Source organism: Telmatherina bonti (genome assembly GCF_933228915.1).
Source record: "Telmatherina bonti genome assembly, chromosome: 6".
NCBI lineage: Eukaryota > Metazoa > Chordata > Actinopteri > Atheriniformes > Telmatherinidae > Telmatherina > Telmatherina bonti.
The window spans coordinates 22,143,105-22,170,161 of NC_136624.1; the positions used below are offsets into that span (position 1 = coordinate 22,143,105).

At 37.3% G+C, this 27,057-nt stretch overlaps 1 protein-coding gene across 1 annotated transcript in view; it reads right to left on the reverse strand.

The window, feature by feature from the left end:
• Window positions 1–2,683: 2,683 nt before the first annotated feature.
• The window catches only part of LOC306757628 (synaptotagmin-2-like), a gene marked incomplete at its 3' end in the record, with an annotated part of 35,139 nt that continues 10,765 nt past the window's right edge, over window positions 2,684–27,057 (reverse strand). Inside the window, exons 2-9 of the mRNA XM_079242739.1 lie at window positions 14,304–14,532; window positions 14,033–14,193; window positions 11,591–11,722; window positions 10,325–10,492; window positions 6,418–6,585; window positions 5,679–5,796; window positions 5,082–5,215; window positions 2,684–2,899 (exon numbers count right to left, since the gene is read on the reverse strand). Coding sequence (XP_079098865.1) covers window positions 2,684–2,899; window positions 5,082–5,215; window positions 5,679–5,796; window positions 6,418–6,585; window positions 10,325–10,492; window positions 11,591–11,722; window positions 14,033–14,193; window positions 14,304–14,508 — 1,302 coding nt within the window. The 5' untranslated portion in view covers window positions 14,509–14,532. The remainder of the gene's footprint in view (window positions 2,900–5,081; window positions 5,216–5,678; window positions 5,797–6,417; window positions 6,586–10,324; window positions 10,493–11,590; window positions 11,723–14,032; window positions 14,194–14,303; window positions 14,533–27,057) is intronic.

The following is a 27,057-nucleotide window of genomic DNA, read 5'->3' on the forward strand; positions in this document are numbered from 1 at the left end:
GATGAAGTAGTGTGGATGAACCAGTGTGCTGCAGTTCACCAGCATTTAAATACTTCTAACAATGTGGAAGCCAAAAATACTTTTCATAAGAATATGAATGATCTATTCTAAAAATGTTATTATTGAAAATCAATGTCAAAATCTGCAAACCACGGTCTTTACAGATCCTCATTTTTGTAGTTTAGAGTCCCTTACCACAATGACTTTTTCTTTAATTTACACAAATTCAGTGAGGAAACTGAATTGTGTCCCCTTCCAATAACTCTTCCATGGATATTTTTTTATAGACAAAAAAAATCTAGAAACTGCACATAATTGTATTTTTGTACATTTCAAGTAACAAATGTGTTTTTTCACAGCAAATGTTTTAATCACGATGCCATTGAACACTATTAGGCAGGATTTTCATGCGCATGTTTCAAGTTTCAACAGTTTTAATATCATTCACTTTGAATGGAATAATGTCTTGTGTCAACTAACTGAATTAGGGTTTGTTTTGTTTTGTTTGTTTGTTGTTGTTTTTGTTTTTCTAGTTTTGCTGAGAGTGGGAAAAGTGGCAGTTCAGGCACCAGTCACTAAAATCTCAAAATAAACGGTCCAATGATTCCAAATGTCAGGTGCAACGACTACCGAGGGTTAACAGATCATGCACAGATGAATCCTACCTTAATGTTAATACACAGATATTTTTACGGTTATTTAAGACTGGTTCAGATGTTGTTTTTTTCCCTTAGAATTTTTCGTATCTTAGAAAAAAAAAAGGATGTTTCAACAATTTTCTAATGTTGATTACTTTTTAAAATGTATATAACTTTAGTTGTAATATACATACATGAGTGTAGCATCACATCAGCCTGTAACTTTGTTCATTTGATTATATTTAAGTATAATTGTATTTATTATGTATCATTAATATTGTTGTTGTTATTAAAATGATTGTAATCATTTAATCTATATTTATTTATTATTTTGAAGTGTCCCGGAATTGTTCCTAATACACTCTTGAATCTGAAGAGGGTATTCCAGTGAAATATAAATAGATTTAGTTGGAAATAAATCTCTTTAAGCTGCTTTTTTTTCCCAATTCCCCCATGAACTACATTATACCATTTTGAAATTTGACATCTGAATGAGCTTCACTGCAAAATCTGAGAGAGAGGAACTGGATGTCTCTTAACTCAGGTAAAAATAAGGTTTTTCTAAATCCACGTCTTGAAATTAATTACTTGTAAAAAACAAAGCGAAGTGAGACCACATCAATTAGTTTGATGACTTTCTAACAGTAAATTATTTGATATATGAAAATGCACCAGCATTGAAATGGTAACATTAAGTTTATTGTAACGGGTTCAACACAAACTCTGATAATCGGCAGCTTTTAATAGATTAATAGTAACTGTATCTTTTCTGAGCCTTATTTGATGAAAGTGGAACACCATGTTGCAGCATTTGGCTCCAGACACATTTCATTGGTAACATGAAATACTGTGAGGCATGATACATGCTCGATTCTGTAGCTCTATTTAAAGCTGATGATCCAAGATGTGTATGCTGAATTTAATGTTAATGCAGTATTTGTTAGGTTCAAATTCTACAAACTTTCATTTTATTCTTGAGTTCATACTCTTTTAAAAAGTGACACTACATCTTACATTTAATACTTCATTTAGAGTAAAAAGTAAAAGAGTGTAGAATAAACTACAACATTAATGAAAGACAGAAGATCTGCTTTATGCTTTCCAGTGTATTTTTCTAACTACAAATAAATAAGTAAATAAATAACAGGTGGCACTATTGCTTTAAAGCAATAGCAAAAATCAAAGTAACAATGCTTTGTGTAATTGTTTTGAGGATTATTGGTAAATCTAGAAATGTCTTTACTTCTTCCGTGGACCTTTACAGTTTTATATCCAAGTGGTCGACACGGCACGAGCCAGAAACCTGATGGCACATTCACACTATCCCTGACAGCTTTAGAATAATATCTTACAGATAAACAATATCTCAGCATGTCATATCAGAAGGGCATCCTTGTAACTTCTGTATTTGATCTTTTTGAAGAGATGTTTTGAATCTAAATGTCAGTATGCCCTCGGGGCACGATAACACAGGCAGCAAAGATCACAGAACTGCTGTACTGCTCAGAAATTATAGACTAAATTGTACTGAAAAAGTTTTCCAACATTGATTGATGCATTCAGTGACTTCAACCTGATTCAGTCGGTACTTTCAATTGCAGATTATAGCATATTTGTTTGCAAGATACAATACTGTGGTGTGTGTAGAGCAGTGGGGAGTTAGGTTAAGCATGCTCTAGAAACTAAAGCTTTTGTTTTTTTGGACATTTTCATCAAGACTTCCATCTAATGTCAGCACACTAAAATTTCATTTTTAAAGTTTTTTCAAAATGAAAGACCAAATGTCAATCATTCATGAACCACTTATCCAGCAACTTTAGACCTTTCTTCTCACCATATGCTAATCTGTGAAATTAAATCTTTAAAAGAGTTTTTTTTTTACTTTACCATTAATAAGAAGATATTCTTATATGTTTTTTTATTATTATCATTATTTCTGTTGAGCAGGATTCATGAAATGTGTTTTTTAAATCATGGACTTCATGCAAAGCAGGGATAGAGGCTTCATTTACTAAATAAGAGCAATAGCTGGTTGATGGAGTGTGTTACTTCTTTGCATTCAGCGCTGCGAGCTGACCATCAATTTCCTCCTCTGGCTGCAATGCATGCCACTGGGCAATAGGGCGGCGTGGATTAGCCAGCATGTCTGACCAGTGCTTAAGACCTAAGCCAGTAGCTTTGCTGCCAACGAAGATCTTTCCAATGGCATCATTCTTACCTATCTTGTCATAATCAAACACTGTAACTGCCACCAAGATTTTCTGCGAAGGGAGAAAGAAAAAAAAACAGTGATTTCTCTGCCACAGATAACAAAATTCATCCCTGAATCAATCATATTATTTTCCTCTTGCCAATAGTTGTATCTATTCAGCTGATCTATTATTTATCCAGGATCCATTTATCTGTTTTAGTGTAATTTTTATTTTTAAGTGGGATTTTAAACTATTTTAGACCTAGTGGAAAACAATAAAACAGTAATTTGATAGCAAATCTCTGTCCAGCGATCTTTGACTCAACTAACTATAAACATTACATTATCACTATGCACAATGATAAAAGAACTATGATCTGTGATCCACAACCTTTATGTGGTTTAATCATGCATGTAAACGTACTGAAGAATACCATTCTTCTAAGTTTCAGTGCAATATAGCTGCAAACTCCACAAGCTAGCAACCCTGTACTAAGAGAAGATCAAAAACATTAAAGGTCATTTGTATGTAAAACCTCAATTGATATAAAGTTCAGAAGTTGTGTAAAACTTAGATAAGAACAGAACACAATGATTAACAAATAATTTTAAACCTATATGCAATTGATGATGGTACAAAAACAAGATTTTTATTGTTTAAACTGATAAAAGTTTTTACCTTTCTGTAAATATTCACTTATATTGAATTTGATTCCTGCAATGACATTTTTCCATGTTTGCATTAGTTGATCTCAGATGAGCTAGGGCCCGGAGAAGACAGCATTTCTGAGTGTTGATGTATGGCTATTTCATTGTCTGGTGAGTTTTAACTTGCACTCATAGATATAGTGATGAAAGTTACATGACAATGGTTTCCTGTGCCCACACCATGAAATATCCTTTACAGAAGTGTTTGAAGCAGTGCTGTCTCAGAGATCAAAGGTCACAAACATTCGATTTGGGTTTTTTGGCATTGTCGCTTACATGCTAAGATTTCTTAAAATTCTCTGAATTTTTTGACAATATTATTAGCCATAGGTGATGAAATGCCGAAATTTCCTGCAATTGTAACCTTAGAACTGAAACTGTGAGACTATTTGCTTACACGGTTGTTCAAAAACTCGGGATCTTTGACACATCCTTGCTTGTAAAGAACTGAGCCTTTTGGGGATATTCCTTTTATACCCAGTCATGACACTCACCTGTTTCCATTTAACGTGACCTGTGGAATGGTTCAAACAGATGGTTTTTGGTCAATTCCCCAGCTTTTTCACTTTTTTTTGTTGCCCCTGTCCCAGCTTTTTTAAGTGTGTTGTAGACATTAAATTCAAAATGAGTCAATATTTGCAAAAATAAATAAATAAGAAAAAAAATCTTTATTAGTTTGGACATTAAATATCTTGTCTTTGTGTGTATTCAATTGATGTAGGTTGAAAAAATGATCAGTAAATCATTGTATTCTGTTATTATTTACATTTTACACATGGTCCCAACTTTATTAGAATTGATGTTTCATCTTAAGTAAAAGGATTATAATTAGCACTATTATATACTTATTAAGAGAGGTTACAGCCAAATGAGATGATAGCAACTGTCTGAGCTGGGATCGTAACTCATACATCTACTGCAGTTCCTCATCAGATCTTCTGTGGCTCAGCTGAGCAATAGCATTGGAAAGATAGAACTGGTGACCAGGCTAGGTATTCCCTCAGTTTAGCATTAGCATATACATTAGCATAGCATTAGCTGGCCATTGCCATTTCTCGGGTGGCAACGATCATGACAATGCTGACAACAACCAAAGTCCTAGGTCAAATATGTTACTAACCTCCAAAAACTAACAACCATAACAGCTTTTTCCTTTTCTTTTCCATTTAGCAGACATGAGCCGATTTTAGCCATCAACAGCTCATTTACCAGACTTAGCATTGCTGATCAGTAATTGCCTTGGGCAGAAAAGTCAACTATTGATCTGGTACAAATGTATAGTCTCTGCCAAATGCACAATAGTCTTATAGCCTAGAATACTTATTAAAACCACAGTCAGAAGACAGTTAAATGGAAGATATTGAGGCACTTGGTCAAACCAGTTGGTGCCACTGCTGCAGCTAATTCAGGGCAACTTGTGCCAGAGCAGACAAGTGGACCTATATATGGACCAATATGGAATTATTAAAATGTGTGTCGGCATTAGTTTATTATAAATTAAAACATATCAGTTTGGTCCAAAATGTTTGATTTTGATGTAGTACCTGCATCTGCTCCAGAGGAATTTCAAAGCTGAAGGATTCATTATAGTATGGATTGAGGGTGTTCTTCTTCACTGTTGTCTTCTTTTTCTTCAGACGTTTACCTCCCTGTAACAGCTGGATCTTTACATAAGGATCTGGAAAAGACATCAATGTGATCAGCCAAAGAAACCATCATCACTGCAGTACACTTCAGTTCTGGGAAGCATTATTAAATACTTGCATTATATTGCATTAGAAGTCTTGTGGGTTTTGGATGTTTGTTTTCCTTCAGCATGTTTTAATTGTTGTTTTTTTTTTTTTACTTAAAAAAGTTATTTATTAGAATAAAACAATGATGTAATTCCACTTCAGGGAAGATTGTTTGAGTAAGAATTTGATTTATTTCTCACTTTTTAAGCAACTCTGCTTAAACTTATTTAGAAATATCACATTATGTAAGATTAAGTCACTGTACAAACAGATATGCATATCCTAAGCAAGGTGCATCTTCAAGAAAATGTCAGCACATCTCTTTACATCCTATTTATTCCTTGTCCCAACAAACATGCCAAAATATACCTTTTGTTTACAACATGTTAACTTTGGATATTTTCCTACCAGATAAGCCGCAGGCGTCCATCTTCTTCAGGTTCTTTGCCTCCAGGATGCAGACAGTGAGTTTACCTGCCGTGGGAACATAACGGAGGGAAATGCAGATGTCTCCAAGTTTTTCAGGCTGAGCAGACAGCACAGAGAGAGAAAAGAGAAATGACAAGCAGACATATTCATCAGACAACTGATTGCTTTTATGAAAGGTTCATGCAAAATTTTCTGTTGAGTATGTGACATCCTGATGTCACATTCTCAGCTTATAATTCTGGTTATTATTTTTGATCTTGCAACATGACTGACAGTATACTTGGTGTCATCGCATGCATTTGTGAGTATATTTGAAAATTCTGAGTCCTACAGTTTTTAGTATCCACGACTATTTTTAGTATTTCATGGGAAATGCCTTAAATGATTGCAGAGAACATTACACTATTGCTATTGGAGCTCTCACCACCAATAGCAATTCAGTGTAAACTGTTTATTCACATTTGACTCAGTAATGAGGTCTTTCATTGATGCATGGTGCCTCATCTGAGATAAACAAAACATAAAATATGATAATCTGCAAACTAGTAATATAAAATAATTAATCATCAGGCCGCTTGCTGTATTTCTGCTTATGTTTACTAATAGATTCTAGATTCTGTAAGGTTCTTAAAGGATACGTTGACAACAAGAATTAACAGAAATTCAGTGTTCTTTGAAATCACGATTAAAGTCCATTCAATCTGATCCTGAACAGCACCTCTTCTTGATCAGCACTCTCCAGGTCCCGCCACTCTTCGATCGGCCGTCCGAGGTCAATGGTATTCATTGGCAGCTTCACCTCTCCGATGACGTCATGTTTAGAAAACCGGTCATAGTCATACACTGACATGCACAGGGTCTTGCCACCCAGCTCTTCATAGGGCACCTGATCCACAAAACAATGTTTGTAGAAAATTATCAAAGTTTATCCAATACATCATAAGACATTAAATTAAATTAAATTAAATTAAATTAAATTAAATTAAATTAAATTAAATTAAATTAAATTAAATTAAATTAAATTCAATTCAATTCAATTCAATTCAATTCAATTAGAAATACTTTATTAATCCCAGAAGGAATTTTCAGTGTTGTAGGGTATTTGTCTCCCTTTTCTTTATATATATATATATATATATATATATATATATATATATATATATATATATATATATATATATATATATATATATATATATATATATAAAAGAATTAGAAGAAGATATTTCCTTGTTACGGAGCATGATGTCTGTCTGAATGGTCTCTGCTCTACTGTAGATGGCCTCTGTGTTGCAATTCCAGTCTAGCCTGCTGTCTTGCTGAATTCCAAGGTCCTTGTATTCCTCTACTACATCCACCTATTCTCCTGGATGTAAACAGTGCTTCGTTTTCTCCTTTTTTGTTTGTATCTAATACGAGACAATTGTTTCCTCACCATCTCACAAACTGATTTATCAGTTCTCTGCACCCAGCTTCTAGTCTATCTCTGATACATCCTATAACCACAAACTTATCTGAGTATCTCTGCAGATGATAGGACTCAGGGATGTACTGGAAGCCTGAGGTGTACAGTGTGAACAGAAATGGTGTGAGTATAGTCCCTTGTGGTGCTCCAGTATTACTGACCACCACTGCAAAAACACAACTTTTCAGTCTCAGAAATTGTGGTCCATTTGTTATATAGTCATAAATCCAGGTGTTTGTAGCGGTATCCACCTGGTATCTGTGGAGCTTCTTACGTAACAGAGCCGACAGAATTGTATTAGAAGTACTTGAAAACTCAAAGAACATCATTCTCAAAATGATGCCTGATTGATCTAGATAAGGGCGGGCTGTCTGAAGCAGAGAGATAATGGTGTCTTCAACCTCAGCCCATTAAGGAAAAATTCCCACCAGTCATTTTGATTCAAATCTTTAATGATTTGCCCAGAAAGTCTGCTTCAATTGGAGGTATTGTGAATGTAAATTCCCCCAGAATTCTGATTCGGATTAAAGAAGCAGACTTGGTCCACCTATGCAAGTCTCAGCTCATTTAAATACAGGAAGTGGACTAGCAAACAAAATACATTGTGGTGTTTAGTGCATGGCACCACAGGTAAGCAAAACCAGAACATGCGGCTCCTTATTTTATTGCATCTGTTGGAGAGCAGAGGTGTATAAAGTAGAAGTAAAAATAAAGTAGAAGTCCTGCCATGCTTTTGGAGCTACCAATACATTTAGGACAGGTGCTTTCAATAACAGGCTCATCTACCTGCAGTGAATTAAATTCATCTGGTTTAGTGGCTGGTTGAAAAGAGCTGCCGGACAGGACTTCTACTTTCGACTTCTACTTTATACATTTCTGTTGGAGAGTAAAACACTTTTTTTTTATTTTTTTTTTTTAAAAAGGTCCAATTTGTTTGAGAATGTCAGTGTGAATGCAATCTGGATCCAGAATAATGTTGTACATCAGGACTATCCTGTAAATGCACCCTAAGATGAGCAACTTGAGGTGAGCCAGTAACAGTCTCTGAAGGACATTCATGATGTGAGATGTTAGACTAATTTGTCTGTAGTCATCTGCTTGATGGTTGGGGATTTTTTTAGATGAATACTCCAACATGGTTGTTCTCAGTAGATTTTCAGAACCCTGGGGGCAACACCACCTAGACCTGGTTCACATTTAGTTGCCTTTTCTCCTGACTGCAGGAGACAGACTGGCTAGAGGTGAAAGCAGCGGAGGTCTCAGTGTGTTTTGATGTGGAGGGAGATAAGGCTGTGTTAAGGTCCACGACTGAGCTATAAGGTAGCAGGGTGGAGGTAAGAAAGGAAAGCTATGGCTCATGTGTGTGGTCTGCTTGGCTGGAGGCAGGGAGGGATATTGTTGAATGACTGAACTAAACCTATTGAAGAACTCATCGCGGCATTAACGTCCTCCTTTTGTGGTTCACAAAGGGGGTGATGAAATGAAATAATAGTAAAATGAAATATATAAGCGAGGAAATGAGGATTCTCTATCTGAAAAATCTGGCCTGTAATGAAGTAAGTCAAGTACTGTCCATTTATATTGTCCTACAATTAATTTTATTTACAGAATCTGCTAAATTTATGCACGAACAGAGTCAGCTATGTTCTTCATATATCTAGAGAATAATTGTCTGCTCCTTCATGGTGAAGTACTTTGCTCTGCAAGGTTTCTCAACACCATGCACAGAGTGTGTGTGGAGAAAAAGACGAAAGACAAAAAGAGATTTTACCAGCAGAAAAGAACATTGAATGATACTTTTTTAACCAAGGAAAAGATTTTTTCAGGTGAAGCCACACTAGAAAGAAAAGATAAAGACATTTTGACATTAGGCTGTGCAAGAAGGAAAGATCGGAAAGGAAAGGTTTTTCTGCACAGACAATCAGGATAAGAGAAAGGAGATGGTTCAGAGTTTGAGAACTATAAAGCAAAGAAACAAAACAAAACAAAAAAAAACTTATCTTATTCATTAACAAATGTGTCTTAACAGAATGGAAACATCCTAGAGCAACGTGTTAGGTCTTGGTGGGGGATTATTAGTAAAAAGAACAGTATGTACTCGGAACAAGCTGGTTGGTCAAACAAACTTAAAGTAACACAGTGTTACGGCTGCCTGCTGATCCACCTAATTATTATTTTATTTTGTATTCAAATCCCTGTGTGCCGTCACCATCTGTGGATTGGCTCCACTCACCACACCCTTCTTCCCTGCCTGCTGGTTGGACAATCGCCGGACCTATCAGCAACGCTGCAGCAACATTGGAGGGAGATTTAAACCGGCTGCAGCTGTGGACTCACTGGCAACTGTTTGGCACAGACAGTCTGCCCTTGGCCTGCAACCTGTGGGGTTTGAGTGTGTGCTTTTGTTGTTGGCAGTGGTATTTTGACTAGGTTTTGTTTGGTTAGCAGTTTGTGTTTCTGTGTTTAAAAAGTGCTTGTTTTTGTGATTCTTCCAGCAGTGTTAAAACTGGTTGGTTTTGTGTTCTGTTTATTTTCTTGCTAAGTAGTTTGTTTTCATAGCTAAAGTAAAGCCCTTTTGGCTTTCTTTCTGTTGCATTTATAAATAGTGTTTTGTTAAAGTGCGACTGTGTTGGGCTAATAAGTATTTTCGTTGTATTTTGTGTATAGTACTTTTGCCTTTAAGCATAGCTATTGGAGCAGCTTCATTTTCTGCTTGCTTTAGTTCAGCAGACCAGTTTCTGTTTAATACATTGTGCGCCTTGTTTTCTTTTCTTTTTGTACTGGATGGTTTTTGTTTTGTAGCTGTCCTTTCTTTATACAGCTACACTTAGCCCAACACTTGTAATATTACCACCTCCTTGTTCCCATCTCTACTTGTAACAATAAATTCTCAGAAATTCACATGTCTGCAGCTGTCTGCAGTTCTAATTTGTTACGCCTCACATCCCCTTGCAGAGTTGGGACGTAACACACAGCAATAATTTCTTGTCCGCAAACTTGTACAACTAACTAGCTTACTTTTCTATGATCATTATCTCATGCATGACTGTCTTTCCTTGCTGATACATCATAGGAGATCAGGGCACACACCTTTGTGCCAGAAATTCTGTAACTACTTTAGCTGTGAGTCATAACACAAACAGTGACAGGGAAAACTTACCTTGAAAACAAATGTTTCGTTGAAGACAGGATTTAGAGTTTTCTTGTGCACCTTTGTGTCAAACTTCTTCTTCTTATCAGGGAGCAGCAAAACTTTTACATACGGGTCAGAGGTTCCACCAGAATCCATGGACATCAGGTCTGCAGCTTGAAGGATACCAATTGTGAGCTGTAAGCAGAAAATTACACATGAAAACAGTAACAAGTGTGCCGATTGTCTATCAAAAAGAAACCTAATATTTGCATCAGATTTAGCGGCCTGGGCTACTATAGAACATGACCTGATGGATTAAACCCTTAAAAATGAGTAAACACAAATATCTCAGCTTTCTGGAGACAAACCTAGTGTCAGGCCTTTTGTCAAATTTCACAGTATGATAACTTTTATAAAGCTGTTATAATCTGTACTACAATGCAAAACTTTTAACCTCTTTCTATTAAATATTAAAATCAATCTAGAATGTGTAATCCAGGTTTTGCTTATTATTGTCATAATTTTAAAAAAAGCATTTAGGCTCCCCACTTTAAGCGTCATTAGAGTTTTGTTGTTTATGTCACATCCTGCTATTGTATTTGTATGTGGCTTAGAATATTGCTGAAATATATCATGTTAAGATTTGTCATCTTTGGACCCAGTTTGTGTTTTTCTGCAAAACTGATTAGTTTAACAAAACTTGTATGATGAAATAATTAAGCCATATACCTTTAGTTCAATTCTTTTGTGTAAAATTATGATTCACTCACTTGAAAAAAAATCCCTATGTTCGTAAGCACATGTCTCTTTTTTGTGGGGTTTATTTTTGTTGTTTTCTTTCTCAAAAACGAATAATTGAGAAAGTGTTAATGCTCCCACAGCTGGAGATATGGGGCATGTCACATCGAAAAACTTGAAGTGATCCACTAGACAACTCTAAAGGGAAAAAAGGTGAAAAATTAGCTCTGCAAATAAAGTACGGTATGGTGTCCTTTATAGGCCACAATTTCTTTCATGATAAAGTAAAGATTTCCTGTCAACCTGGCAACCTGTCCAGGGTGTACCCTGTCTCTCACTCAATGATCGCTGGGATAGGATCCAAATTCCCTGAGACCCTAAACTGAACTAAGCAGTTGAGAAAATGAATCCACGAATGAATGAATGTCATTATCTTAAGGAAAAGTACATTATACGTACGTTACCATCGCATCTAAAACTGTTTTTATTTTCTGAAAAACAGGGCTGTTTGTAAAATCGATCCTAGTTTAAGCATTTAGAAGTAACAGCACATACCTTTGTGTTCTCAAAGTCGTAATCTATAGAATATTGCAGCTTCCCCAGTTTTTCTTGTTCTTTCTCCTCCTCCTCTTTCTCCTCCTCTGTCAATCCAGTCTCTCCTTCATCATCGTCATCATCCTGGTGTTTCTGTGGGATGAAAATAATAAAAGAAAACACAAAATTACAAGCCATACAAATAGAAATAATAAAACAGGAATCCCCATAACAGCCAGCATGCCACAGACACTGGAGCTCCAGGAGTTTTTACATGGGATATACATGTTTTAGTTACTTCTCACCTTTATAGCATCTGGTGATCAAAACCAGACATTTTTAAGGGTAGAAATCTCTTCCAGAATCATTTAATGAGATGTTTCTACTTTGTAAAAAACTCTGTACTCCTTACCCTCTCAGTGTTTTTAGATCAGTGGGGAAATCCTTTGGCATGCTTGAGCAGTTCAGTGACAGCCAAAGTCAGTGGAGACATTGCATGCTAGTTCCACTAAAAGGGGTAATAAATGGCCAACCTTTCAATAAATTGAGAAAATAGGTGATTGATTGTTTGTCAAACGGGGAAGTATAATTTTTCACGAGATGAACAAAGAGTTGAATTCAGAATAAAACCCCGTAAGGAACTAGCTCAAAACAGCTAATGTCAATGCATACTAAATAATAAAAAGACAATAAGACATAATATTCAGGGCAAGGAGATAAATATTTAATAAAATATACTTTCCAGCTGGATTTTCAACTCAGCTGCCAAAGTAAAACATAGCCAATTAAAGTTTCTAGAAACTACAGATACATAAAATCAAATTGACAGTGCTGTTAAATGTACTGGATTCTTTGAATAATTTATCATAGTTGACATGGAAACATCCAGGACTTTTGCTTAAAAAAAAATAAAAGGAGCCATGACCAAATTGGATTACAGAGGGTATCTGTCGTTTCTAGAAATGTTAAATGAAATGTTTCACACAGACAACTGGGTTGTAATCTTAGACTATAGTTTATTTCTCCTGCACAATCATTTTTGCACTCAGTCCCACATGACTTTAGACAAATCCCAAACGTTTTAACGTAATTGTCTTGTTTCATCCTTTAATTTATGTGACTCAAAAATGCCTCTCATCATCACAGTAAAGGATTCGGGTTTAAAGGGCACAGCCAGCTATTTGAACAATGCAGTCTGCTTGCTGCAGTGTTTTTTGTAATTTAAGAACCTCTTGTTAAAGTGAACTTGACTTTCAAATGTTTTCTTTTGAGCCATCTAGTGTCTCCACGTCCTACCTCCTCCTTGAGTATTACGACCAAAAAGCAAAAAGATTTTTGAGCATTTTGCTTGTCATGCACTTTTCATAATTGCCGTGTCCATGTCTCCGAAACAACCAACCATGCCCTTTATCACATGCATAGATTAATAGTGTTAAACAGTGCTTTGCATATCACAGTTAAGTCCAATACTTTCCATATTGGTGTGAGTTACAGTAACATTGTCCAAGGAACAATGTGTTAGATGGTTAGATTCTCCTCTCCTGGGTTTATGGAGGACATCATAGCTTTCCCATTGTTACATTCACAAGCTATCATAACAAAATTAATAATAGAAAAAAGGGGACACTAAAATAATAACGAAAAGTATAAGGAAGCTACGACTTTCATTCCATGAACCCCCCCCCACCCTCCGCATTGGTGGCCAGAGAGCTATCCACCTACCGTAGAGCAGGAGTCCACCACAGTCAAGAAACACGAGGCACACACAAGACAAACACAAAGCGGAAAAGGAGGAGAGCAGAGAGAGGAAGAAATTCAACTCACAAAACACCAAACACACTACCAAAAACAGAGGCAGTCAACACCACCACAGTTATGAGGAGAAATGACGCACTTGTTTTTTAGGCTGAGGGCAATGAATTCACAGTGTGGACACAGGCAGGTGATTGCTATATATAACTCAGTGGAGCTCCGGGCAACATGGCAGCATGAGCTGATTAGATCCCATATTAATCAATGTCGAATGCTTTACCTCCAATTTATTTAGCCTCAAAAACTTTTCTGCAGGACTTCATCAATTTTCTTTACCAGCTTTTTGTACAGATAAGTTATACCCCTCCTCCTCCCCCCCATTCATGGCCCTCATTATTCTTTGCCACCTCATAACAAAGTGTGTCGTTTTTCACCATGAGCCACAATGGAAAACATCACACATTTAAACGACCACAACTACAACATCAAATAAATGGAGGGGAAAAGAGCTCTCCTTGTGTCCTCTACAGCTCGGCCTAAAAGAGCTGCCGGTGAAAGATCAAATTTAGTTAGCCACAGTCACAGAAGCTGAGCAAAAGAAAAAGAACAGAAATTTGAATTATCAATTGTTACGCATAAGAAGAGGCAAGATGTCACGCAAAACAGCCTGTTACCCTGACCGCTCAGCACGGGAAGCACGAGGCGTCATACCTCGCCACCTTGCATGTTCTTCATGTTGAAGCCATCTTTGCCCTTCTTTCCTTTCTTATTCTTCTTCTTCTTGCAGCAGCATTTTTTGATTATACAGAAGCAGCAAGTGAGGACGAGCAATGCAGCCACCACAGCGATGGCGATCAAAGCCCATGGAGGAACTATCAGGATCAAAAGAAGCATATCAGTAATGTGTAAGTTTTGTGGTATGACAAAAAAAAATAGTAAAAAAAAAAAAAAAAGAGTGCTTTAAATTTTTGTTGTTACTTACGTGGAATTTTATCAATTTCATTCAAGAATTTGCTCTTGATCTCCTCAAACATGTCATTCTTGCTGATTTCTGTGTTGTTGGAGCCGGAAGTGTCTGGTGCAGAGGTGGAGATGGCTGCCGGAGATGTAGCTATAGTCACGGTCGGAGCACTGGTTGGCTCTGTAGCCGCCATGGATTGCGGCTTTCTGAAGAGGTTGAACTTCATTGTCAAAGACTAGGGGCAGAGTCCCTGAAACGCAGAGCGATCACACACAGACAAGATGTAACAAACACATATAGTGGTGGAAAAAAACATCCGCTACCATCAAATGAGGGATTTGGTATTTGATTGTATGATGATTCAGAAATAAACATTTAACAAATATCAATATACATAGATATGAGGTTGGTCTGGCTTCCAGAAAAATGTAGTGAAATGGAAATTTGACCCTTTAGCGAAAACACTATTATTTGTACAAGCTGTTGCAATGAAAATATAGTTTGTTTAGAAAATAAATTTTCGTAGCACATGACAAATCCCCAGGAAACTCAGAGCATAGCATTGCACTTTTCATACAAAAGCATATCAAAGTCCTCATAAAAATAAAAACAGTTTCACACTTAAAAACACACACGTATGTTACCCACACACGTACACAACCCTTCCTCTGACCATTAATATCAAAATAGAAACTAATAATTTCACGATTCTGTCATCTGTATCTGGTTTGACACTGCTGCGAGGAAACTACATCTAGGGAATCCGTCCATGTCAGGAGCCGCCCCAGGAGTGACCAACAGAGACAAAGCCACAGGGAACACCTAGGCCAGGGTGCAGACCACAGCCATATGGCTACATATGCCTGCCAACACCCCCGCAAGCATGACTCCCACCACAATGGCCCCGTCGGTCAATCAGATGCGGCCCCTGACACGGAGGATCCCCAGGAGGAAGAAGAAACACTGGCGCTAAACGGTTAAAACGATCAAATAAAGACACACAAGATAAAATAACTAAATCAATAATTCTGTAAAACAATACTTATAACAATAAGATTAAACCTAAGAATTATGTAGATATATAAAAAGTACATAAAATATGTCATAAAATTAGGTAAGACAATGATATCTAAAAGATTAAAAATGAATGAAAAAAAACATAAATAAATGTATTTATTTAAAAATAAATAAATAAACAGACAAATAAATAAGAAAGGAAGAGAAATTTAAGTACAAGCTAAACTAAAAAGGTGGATCTTGAACCTCTTTTTTTAAAAACATCTACAGTCTCTGCGACCCTGAGGTCCTCTGGCAGGCTATTCCAAGGGGGAGGACCATAAAACTGGAACACGGTCTCACCGTATGTTTTAGTTCTGACTTTTGGTATAGTTAAAGACCGGTACCAGAAGACCTCAGGGTCCGCAAGGGCACATAATTGGAAACAAGGTCAGATAAATAAGCCCAAGACCATTAAGATATTTGTAAATGACTAAAAGAACCTTCAATCCTGCAACGCACAGGGAGCCAATGCAGCGATGTTAAAACAGGTGTAATGTGTTCCCGCCCTCTGGTCCTCATCAGAACTCATGCCACCGAGTTCTGGAGTAACTGCAAACTGGAAATACTCTTCTTGTGAAGACCAGTGAGCAGGGAGTTACAATAATCTATTCTACTAGAAATAAAAGCATGCATCAGCATCTCCATACTGGTAAGAGAGAGAAATGGCCAGACTGGGGATGTTTTTAAGACCATAAAACTCAATTTTTGTGAAATTTCTGATGTGTGGAAAAAAATTCAGCTCAGAGTCAAATAAAACACCCAGATTTCTCACACACCGAGAGGGATGAAAACCTCGCAGTCTCTGTGAAATGATCTCTCTTGTCTTCAGGAACAATAATTAAAACTTCAGTTCTTTCCTGGATGAGCTGTAAGAAATTTTCTGCCATCCATGACTTAATATCTAAAACACAGTTTAAAAGGGTATTAACTGGTTCTAGGTCATCGGGAGACACGGCGATGTAAAGCTGCGTATCATTAGCATAGCTGTGAAAGGCAACGCCGTGTCTCCTGATGACATTCCCAAGAGGCAACATGTACAGATTAAAAAGTATTGGGCCTAAAATTGATCCTAGGGGAACCCCACACTGGATTTTATGGGTTCCTGAGGAGCATGTATCCAAACTTACCAAATATTTTTGATCTGTGACACAGGAGTCAAACTATTTAAAAGCAGTACCTGAGATGCCCACCAGACTTCTGAGTCTGGTTAATAAGATCTAGTAGTCTACTGTTTCGAAGGCAGCACTAAGATCCAGCAGAACCAGAACAGAGAGTTTCTGTGTGTCCTAAAATACATCTGGTGTCATTCACAATTTTTAAAAGGGCTGTCTCGGTGCTGTGGTTTGTCCCAAAACCAGACTGATACACAATAATACAGAAAAAAAAGTGGCCTCTAGACAAAAAAAGGGAAAAGTTCTCAGCAGGTTCTTAGTCTGTGTTTGCTTTACTTTTATAACCTTCATCATAATATGTAAATGACTCATCCCTGTAAATACAATCAAGCACCAACCACCTGAGCCTCTTTATGTTATGTCATATTTTATTCAAGCAGGTAACTCTGTGACTTCTTAGGAAAACAACAAATAAACAACAAACAACAGCAATAAAAAAAAAAACTCCTCTGTTAATTCAAAAAGGCAATATGGGCTGACTGACATAAGAGAAAATGGACTACAGTCATTTAGGCTGTTATTCTGCTAAAAATAAGTGGATCTTTTAGTGAGCTGTATCCATTTTTCAAATTAATTTCTAATTTTCTGTCTCTCTTTTGAGTGAATAACATTTTAACACTCTCAAGATACGATGGACTTAGCAGCTGTTCTAAATGTTCTAGGATGCAGAAACATAAACTGAGAGTCATCACAATTAATGTGCATTAATAAGAAATTAAACAGAAATCATTCATATGAAAGAGCACAAATCCTCGACTGAGAAATCTGAAGTTACGTAGTGGGACTGAAACCTTTATGACTCTGTCACTGATGCAGCCATTTACTGTGCGCTATGAATGAGCAGGAGCTGAGCTGATTATCCCTGTTACTCTTTATGCAACGATCTGCCAGCGAGAAACCTGCTTCCTAACAGAGTTATTCAAAATTACAGAAGTTGTCCATGAAACAAGAGAGACATGGTTGTTACAGGAATAAAGACAAGGCTGATGTTCTATTTAAAATTGCAAATACACAGTGTTTCCATAAAGTCTCTGCAGATATAAAAAAAAATTATATATTCCAAAGAAAAGTGATGACATTTATTAATCCAAGTTCTTCCATGTACGTTTTAAATAACATTTCAGGTACACTTATAAAGAAAGAGCTTTTGTTTAATAGAACCTTAAAAATGGCTGCTCCTCAGTAAAATGCAGTGTATATTATGGTTCACTGAAATAAAATTGGATACACACGGTCAACAGCACTACATCATTAAATTAAGGATGACATTCACCATCATATTTCTCAATTTGTGCATGGCACAAGAAATTGACAGTGACAGCATGGACAGTGTTGGTTAAGAATAATAAACAGGTTAAATTGTAATATTTTAATTGCAATATTCTCAACACCATTGTTTTCAACACCAGGGACTTTGCCTGGCCAGTCTGCATGATTGCTGTCAGGAAAGCTGGAGGAGGTTGTGGTGCGGACCCCAGTCTGCTGTGATTGGATGGCTCCTGTAGTGACTCCTGCGTGGTCATGGTTGGACTGGTTCCTGGTGTGGATGGATCCCCCAAAAATATTGTTTTAATTCTTCACAGCAGGGTTAAGCCAGACGTTTCTTGTCTTTGTTACGTTTAATTTTACTCATATTTCTGTACTTGTTAAGAGGCAGAATGTTGGAGTTAAAGTTATTCTTTGCATTGAATAGTGGAGGGATTATATATTTTTAAATGCCTTGTTTGATTTAATATATACTTAAACTGAGAAAAATCATTTTGTGTTGCTCTGTAGCATGAAAAGTGTTTTATGATTAAATAAAACTGAAATTAGATAGACTTTCTAAACACCCTGTATAAGTACTAATTTTTATGAGAGCCTGCTTTTAGGATATTGACCTTGCTATTGTCTCCTAGCCTCTGGATTAAAGACACATATTATGTCCTGATAAATATGTGAAGTTCTAATGTTATATATATAATCATGTTAAAAAAATAAATTGTTATCCCATGCAGTGGGCACTTTGAACAGGTTGCCAAATGGGCACGATGGGGCAAGGAGCAGCTGGGATGGGTACCTGCCCCTCTGTAACCTGTTTCAATAAGCTGAGAGTTAAAAGTGTGCATGTTAGTATGATTAATAAAAAAATGAAATAAAATTTAATTTTAATGATGAATAAACAATCTTTTACGCTATTTTTGAATAAAGATACCAAGTATTTTGCTTTTTTAAGTGAGGATTTGTAAGCTTTTAGGTTGTGACAATAAGCAACCTACAGTCATAATAACAATATTATTAATAATAATTCCAGAACAGTTATGTCAGCTGACTTAAAGTAAAATAAGTTGTAATGCTATAAACAAGATAAAGCAGCTGCTTATATCAATCAGACGCTAATCAAACAAGCATCCTCTCACAATGGTTCATCTGGTATATCTCATCAACTGACAAGAAAACAATCAATTTATTTTCCACCCTCCACTGAGTGTTGCATCATTTATTCCCTCGGTGAATGACGGTATGTGACAGCGTCATGCTATTTGAATTCAGAGCTGGTGATGCTCAGCTCAATCATTAAGACTGCTGTACAGCTGCAAAACAAAACAAGTGTTTTAGATAACCCCAAAAACCTGGCAAAATTTTTTTTACTCTTATTTGAAACATAGTGAATACATAAACATTTGAAGCAGAAAAGAACATTTTCCTGTGTTTGGTGATCATTTGAACGTTACTTTAAAAAAAAAAAAAAAAAAAAAAAGGATACGCAGCAAACAGAAAACACATTATTTAGCTGCAGTATCCTCCTGAGTCCTCATGGAAAATCATCTCATGTATGGACGTCTGAAAACAACATACTTATTTCTGTGTAACTTTGACCTGTTAAACATTTACACTGCCATTCGGTGCTTTCAGAAGAGCTGTTGTTTTTTCTGTTTCAAATTATACTTATATCTACATCATATATAATAAAATATATATAAACATAACAACATGAACAAACGTACATCATAAAAAATTAATTTATTGGCTTCTCCTAACTCCAAATAGCTGGAAGACATCTCTACAAGGAATCAAACTGAAGATTGGAAAAGAAGAGTATGATATATGAATTGTGAGAATCTAAACCAACATTGATATTTGAATAACATGCCATTCAGCAGCCATGAATGTTGTTTCATTGTTTATTTGTTGCCCAAGGGGAAGATTTAATGAGAAAAGTCTTTTGACAAAATAAATATTCAAATAAATAAACTTTTGAGGATGCAAAGAGAATATACAGCATAACTGGATATATTCTCTTCAAATCACAAAATTCAGGCTCATAAAAAGCAAAATAAAGTCACCATTTACTCAGTCTGTCAAAAAAAAAAAAGCTGTGGACTATCAGTCATCATTATAGAAACAAATTGTTAGAGTTGTCAAGGTTTAAAAAGAGAAAAACCACTATTTTTTAACAGATTAACACCTCCTGAGGCATATGACATGCAGTGTGAGGTAATCTCTGTCAAAAAAAAAATGAAAGGGAACTGTCTGCACAATCACAAGCCACAGATTCAGAGCGTGTTGTCTTTTCCAAAATGTTTTTCCCTGCGTAGACTTTCTTACATCATAAGGTAGGATGGAGGAAGATGTAGACTTTTTTGTACAGTAGAGGCTTATACGCTGTGGGCTTACTGATCATTGTTGCTAGGCAATCCTGACAGTTTCTATCAGCAGTCCACAATTACCCACAACCTGTCTATAGCTGAGATGACCAGCCTGTCAAATAACCACTTGGCTCCAGAACAGTGTCAACTCACTGCCCAACCAGTGGGCATGGGCATGATATGAATACAGACTGCTACCACTGACATGTGATGTATGGCGAGTATAAATAAAGTTTTAGGTTTAGCAGGGATTTCTCAAGTATAACCTCTGACATGGGGCATGCCAGCAGCTAAAATGAAAGGGAATACAGGCAAGGACAATACCTGAATTATTGATTTAGTGCAGGAAAAAATGAGTACTCCAACTTCCACAACTTAAACCTTCTGTGCTTGCATGTTGAAAGCAGCAAGTACACTGAAAGATGCACATACCCCCCCCCCCCCCCCCCCCCCCCTCTTGTTTTAGTATACCTTGTACAAATTTACCATTAGCACACTGTGCTTATTTGCCTTTGATTTCTGCAGCCCATGACTGGCCAGCGTCACTCAGGCATGGAGAGGAGAAAGGCTCCAAACCCACCCTCATTAATAAGTATGCTCAGGTACAGAGCATACGGCGAGAGAAGAACAGTTTGTTATGGCTCACCTTGTTTAAAAATGCAGAGAAAATCCTCTAATAAAGCCATGTTCTTGTGATTCCATCACGCCACTCAACTGTTTCTGCATCTACAAAGATTATAAAATCAGGACTCACCAGTCAGACGTGGTATTCCCCCTGAGAGGTGGCCCATTCAATATCAGTAAGTGTTTGGATACAGTTCCTCAGAGCTGTGGTAACATAGCCTGATCTCTCCCATAAGCAGAGACTGCAGTCTCCTCTCACTTCTCTCCACTGCAGCACTACACCCCCTCCTCCTCCTCCTCCTCCTCCTCTTTCCAATGCTCACCGTCTCCCCCATTTTCCACCCTCCCCGACACACCTCCCTACTTCCACTCCTTCTCTCCGTCAATGTACTCATACATGCAACCTCTTTACTTCTTTCTTGCTATCCATCTTTCTTTTCCCCAACCTCATTTGCAATGCTGCTCACGTAGCCGATTGCAGCACGCCACTTTTGTCTGGTATTGGAGGGTAGTTGTAAAAGATCAATAGGCACAAGCTCCGGGGTGAGGGGCTTCTGACTACAGCTACACAAGAGAGGAAAACAAGCAAGGTACACAGCAGGATGGCTGACAAACTCGTAAGGGTCTGCTGACTTTATCACATCAGCTTCACAAATGGGGTTACACTAAGCTCATACAATTAATTGGATCCTTACAATTGATCTCAGAAATGCAACTCCTCAGGGAGATTCCTCCATGTTAAGCCATTCTGAACAAACTGGAGGGAAAATAAAGAATGATTACGCCAACTTGTCTGCCTTTTGCTGATCCCTCTGGAGACTCATCACTGATGATTGGAAGTAAGCAGATTGCAAAGCATCTTCTCCAGTTACACTACAAACAAAACACAAAACCACAGAGTTGGGCTAAACAGTTAGTCTACATCATGAAACACTTGATGTGTAGCGGAAAAACGTGTACAAACGGAAATGATCATGAGGCTTTAATAAGGAAAATTAGATATAACTTAGTGGTATTTTGGCTTTTGTGTGTTTTCTTTGTACAAAGTGTAGCTATTCAGTATCCACAACCTTTACTTTTGTACATATTTTCTGTTTTCACATCCAGCATTCAGTCTTTTCCATCAGCTTTCTCAGAAGACCTTCTCTCCACCCCCTACTCCCCTTGGGGTAATACCATGCTCACTTTCAGCTAACAGCTGGCAGATGCCTGTTTGAGGAGGCCAACCTCATTTCAGGTTACAGTGCAATTAGCTGTTTCTGCCAGAGGAGGGCAGAAACCTCAAATGAAAATGCTGCATCACAGTGAGAGTCATCTTTTTTCTTTTTTCTTTTCTTTTTATATTTCATCAGAGCACAGCAAAGTTGTGCCAGGAGGCATTTATCATCTATGTTTCACCCCAGTGTGTTTTCATCTTCTGAATGCATTTAGCAATGTTGAAAGTGACAAAACTCACAATGTTTGAATAAAATATTTAGCTGCATATAAAAGTGTACCAGATCAAGATCTCATGGTTTAGTAAGGTACACAGGGATATTTCTAGGATTTTAAAACTGGCCCTTAGAGAATGTCCCTCCTACAATCCGTGGTGAAATTATGATGGTGATTAGTTAAAAGCAACTTTATTGCAATGATCTGTAGTTACTGTTATTTTAGACTCAAAGCTGTGTGGGACATGCAGGTAAGCTACCATGACTTCATGTCCCTGCTGAGTTCTTCTGGATACAATGAAATAAAGGCTAAATATTTTAATCAAATACCCTCATACCTCCATTCCACATCTTATTAGGTAGCTCTAGTTCAAAATGACCCAGTTTTCCATACCTGCTTTGTCCTATTTGGGTCACACATAACTCTTTGCATAATACAGATGCCTCTTTTTTTATTTTTACAGTGGGAGAATGTCATGCATACACATGGATAACACAAAGTCCACATAGTTAGGCCCCAGCAAAGACCAGGAAATTTCTTGCTGTGATGCAACTAACCACAATAGGAATAAAAACATGGAGTGGTAATAAACCAAAATTGGTTGTTGGAGCTTCAAATTGGGAACTTCACTGCACTGATTTCCAGACATGGATGAAAACAAATCAAGTGATTCGCACCACGATCAATAAAGCCAACAATGAAATAAAAAATTATGATTTTTTTTTAGGGGGGCTTAACAACATTTTAGGATGGCTCCAGACCCCAAGATATTGACTGAACGACACCCATGAAGGTAATCACTGTATGTCACACAGTAAAAGGGGAAATAGCGACAATGAGTAAAAGCACTCTAATCTTGCAGATGTTCTTTTTGTTTCACCCAGTGTTAGTTTTGAATAAACATATTATAGTTTTACATGCATCAGTTTGGGCACGATTTGTCATCTCCTGTGAAAGATAATAGTAGCTTTCTAACATGTGCTCATACTTACAAGTACTAAACTATGTGATCAAAAGAGCTTCAATAAAAGGCAATTGGGATTCTATTACTTGATGGCTTCCTCGGCAGCTTTCTGAAACCTTTTGTCTTTACTGACCTAAATGGTCACGCTGCTGCCCTCAAAAGGTTTCCTTTTCCTTAAGATGGAAATGACCTGCTGAATCTTGATCATAAAGCTGATTCAACTGTGTTGTGCCGTCAGCACTCCTCTCTGCTCTGCTCTGCATATACAAGCCCACTCAGCTTTGTTTTGTTCTTCAGGTGAACTAGCTTCTGTTTAATGGTGTCGTTTGGTTTGAAATTCACTGGGATGATGTGTGTGTGGAAGATCCTTCTCAGAGTTTTTCAGAAACTCCTGCCACATGCAGACTTACAATACTCTTGTGCCTGTTATTCTTTCCATCATCTTTGTTTATGTTGGTTTTTCCAGATTTTTGCTGATCCGATAAAAAACCTGGTTGGGATATCCACAGGTTTTAGACACTTTCTTGATGTGTGTGTTTTTGTCGTTTTTGTTTTTTTCATTGACTTTTCCTAACATCCTCATATAAACATTTACCATGACCTGAGTAACTAAGAATCTACACCATCATATCTCCTGCGTACTACTTTTGTGTAAAAAGTACTTTAAAATTTGATTTGAACCAATTTTTCAATGCTTAAACATAAACATGTTTGTGTGCCTAAACTTGACTAGCAAACAAGTGAAGTTTATACAAAATAAAGTGTCATGCAGTGTCAGTCAAACTTTTGGGCACACCTACCCATTAAATGTAAATGGGTACAATAGGTTTGTTAAATGTATTGAGACAGTTTTCCTATTTAAATTTCCCCATGGTAGTGTGTCTTTCAGGAAGATGTTTTTTTGTTCTTTTGTTGTTTGTTTGACTGGGCTTCCCTGTGTTTTTATGTTCTCCCGATGCTCATGTGTGTTTTCTATAATTTCTTCCCACAGCTCAAAAACATGCATGTTCAGTGAACTGATCGTAAAAAAATAAATAAATAAATAACCGAATCAGTATTATGACTGTGAGCATGTGTGGTGTGTTATTTATGCCCTTTTAATGTTGATCTACGTTACAACTCTTTTATGTCTTTTTTATCAGTGAAGTTTCAGACATCCCCCATGCTCTGCCTAAATCCCACCTTGCTTAGGAATCTGCTGTGTTTGAGAGAGTACAAACACTGTTTTGAGTTGATCAGCAGTAGGATACTTTGCCCAGCAACTGGCATGCAATGACGTGAGCAACGCAAACATTTTTTGGTTGAGAAAACAGTGACAAAGTAAACTACCATCTGCTGCCAAAGTGATGCTCTGTAAAATCATTGCATAGCATCACTGCCATACCTATAAAACTTTAAGGTCTTTATTTCTTTCAGATGAAGATAATGAACTTTTCCCGGGTCACTTACAGCATCTGAGTGGCTGTCAGAAGAACTCCTTTGTAATAATCCTTCCCCAATTCCACAAATGAGTACTTTCTGATTCCTGTCTCCTGCTGGTAAGACTCTAGTGTCTATAATCACTGAAAAAAATCAAAATACAGAAATGCATTTTGTTTCAGCTTTGATTAGTCCTGTAAAAGCCATTTCCTTTCCTAAGCAATAAGTTTTCCTAGCTTGTGAAGAATAATCAGTCAAGCATACAGAGATTTAGGCCCTGGGTCAACCTGACCTACAGAATCTCAGTGGTAAGGCCATATATAGTGAAATCTGGAAACCCAATCCTTAGCTCTCTGGTAAACACAATTTTTCGAAAATACATCATGGAAAGTTTTGCAATCGATGTAAAGGAGCACTTCCTCTCAACAGGGAGGAACGTTCTGGTAACTGTGTATATTTTGGAGAGTACATTTCAATGGGTGTCACTTTGCCAGGCAGGAAAGGGGGGCAGTGCTCATGCCTATTATCAGGTTTAGTAAGAAGATGTTCGTGTTCTGTCATTGGTTTGGTCCAAAGCAATATTTGTGAAGCTGACCTTTATATTGTAAATAAATCTTCATACTACAAAACCTCGGTCTGATCCTTCTTTTCTCACTGGTCACCAGTGGACGTAATGGTCAGCCCAGCCAGCCTCTGCTTTAAAGATCTGTGTCAGTGAAGAGGAAATCCTTTTCTAGTTAACAACACCTTCTGCTAAATATCTGATTCAACATACTGTATGTCAAAAAACCTTACTTAAAACTGACAAAAATACTCAAAATGGTGGAATATCTCTTGAGATAAACCAATTGTAGTAGAGCTGAACAAGCTTATCCAGGAATTTCACATTAACTACTCATGACTGTATGAACAAGTCCAGCCGATGTGCTGACCTGCACTGGGAGGCTGATAAGAGCAACATACAATTACTGTCAAAGCCAATATACAGTAACAAACATGTACAGAGAACAGTGAGCAGCTGTGTTGAATTGAGCTGAGAGATTTAGCTTGAGATGACTTGTCTCCTCTGAGGCAGCAGGGATGTGGGGAACACTGCACCTCTCCCAGCTCCTGCAGGGAGTGCTGCAATGCAGGGGTGTAACAGAGAAATACAAAGCTGTTAGTCAGTTTGTCCAAAAGTCAGTCACTCAAAATCGCAGTGTCGTGACTTCTGTCTTTCTTTCCTCATTACGTTTATCTTTTTTCTTTAATCTAGGATACCCTTTTCCTCCCTCCCCACTTACACATTCTCAAGCACACACTAGGTCATAATACTCTGTCGTTACTGCAGCATAGAAAACAGCAAACAGAAAACCCCATATGGTTGCAGTTGGCACACCATCTGTAGTCTTTAAGCAACTGGTCAACAAGATGATGTATCTTGTGCTCCTGTGCATATTATGTAGCATGTTTGATTGCAGTTTAAAATTGTTGTCCTTTAACAACAGCACTTCGCTCTGAGTTGCCAGCACAATGACATTACTGTGCCAATCTCCTAAGTGAAGGACAGAGGAGCTACATCTCTTAGATCAATGTCAACATTAATGTGTGACATTCATAAAACTGCTGAAAACTAGCACATGTGTTTCAAAAAGTAGATTTTTAACAAGAAAACAAAGCAAGGCATTCCAAACTAAAAGTACCAAAATGTTAGAAAAAATAAATAGATACGACCAATGCAATCACTTAAAAAAGTTTTGTAAATCAACTGACAAACGTCTTCTCCTTTGTTTGTGCCTGTTAAAAGTCAAGCAGCAGCATTTTGGACCAGCTATAACCTATTAAAAACATTAGCAATAGCTGGCAATAGCATTAGCAATGGTTCAGTTACATTTCCAGTGGCTTTAACCAACAAAAATTTCACCTATCTACCGATTCATAGTATACACAGCAAACATATCTGGGACTAACAGAAGCCACCTTTGCCACTTATTAGGCATTTACAGCACTGGTAAATTTTAAATGTGGCCAGAGGTTTTAAGCTAGGCATAACATGGGTTTTACAAATGTTGCATGGACCAGATAAGGCTAGGTGTTACAAACAAGTCTTGATGAATAACAGAAAATTCTGTGAAGACCAGTCATGACATAAAGGTTTGTAGCTCATTCTGAGAAAATAAAAAAATTGCACTACCTAACCCTGAATCAGCGTAGCTGGGCTAAATGTTGCCTGTGAAGTGAATGCAGCTGTATTAGAAACAAGGAGGGTAACTTAAAAAGTTTAATGGTGAAAAATGTTCATTTCTAACACTCAAAATTTGGCTACTATCATGTTACTATTTAGAGCTATGGGGATCATGGCTGCCTGATTGACTAGGGGTCCTGCACTGCAGCCCTATGGCTGCGGTGTGGACCCCAATCTGCTCTGACCTGGGTGGTTCGCAGTAGCATGGCCTCTGTGTTCATGTGTGGGCTGGATCCTGATATGAACAGCTCCC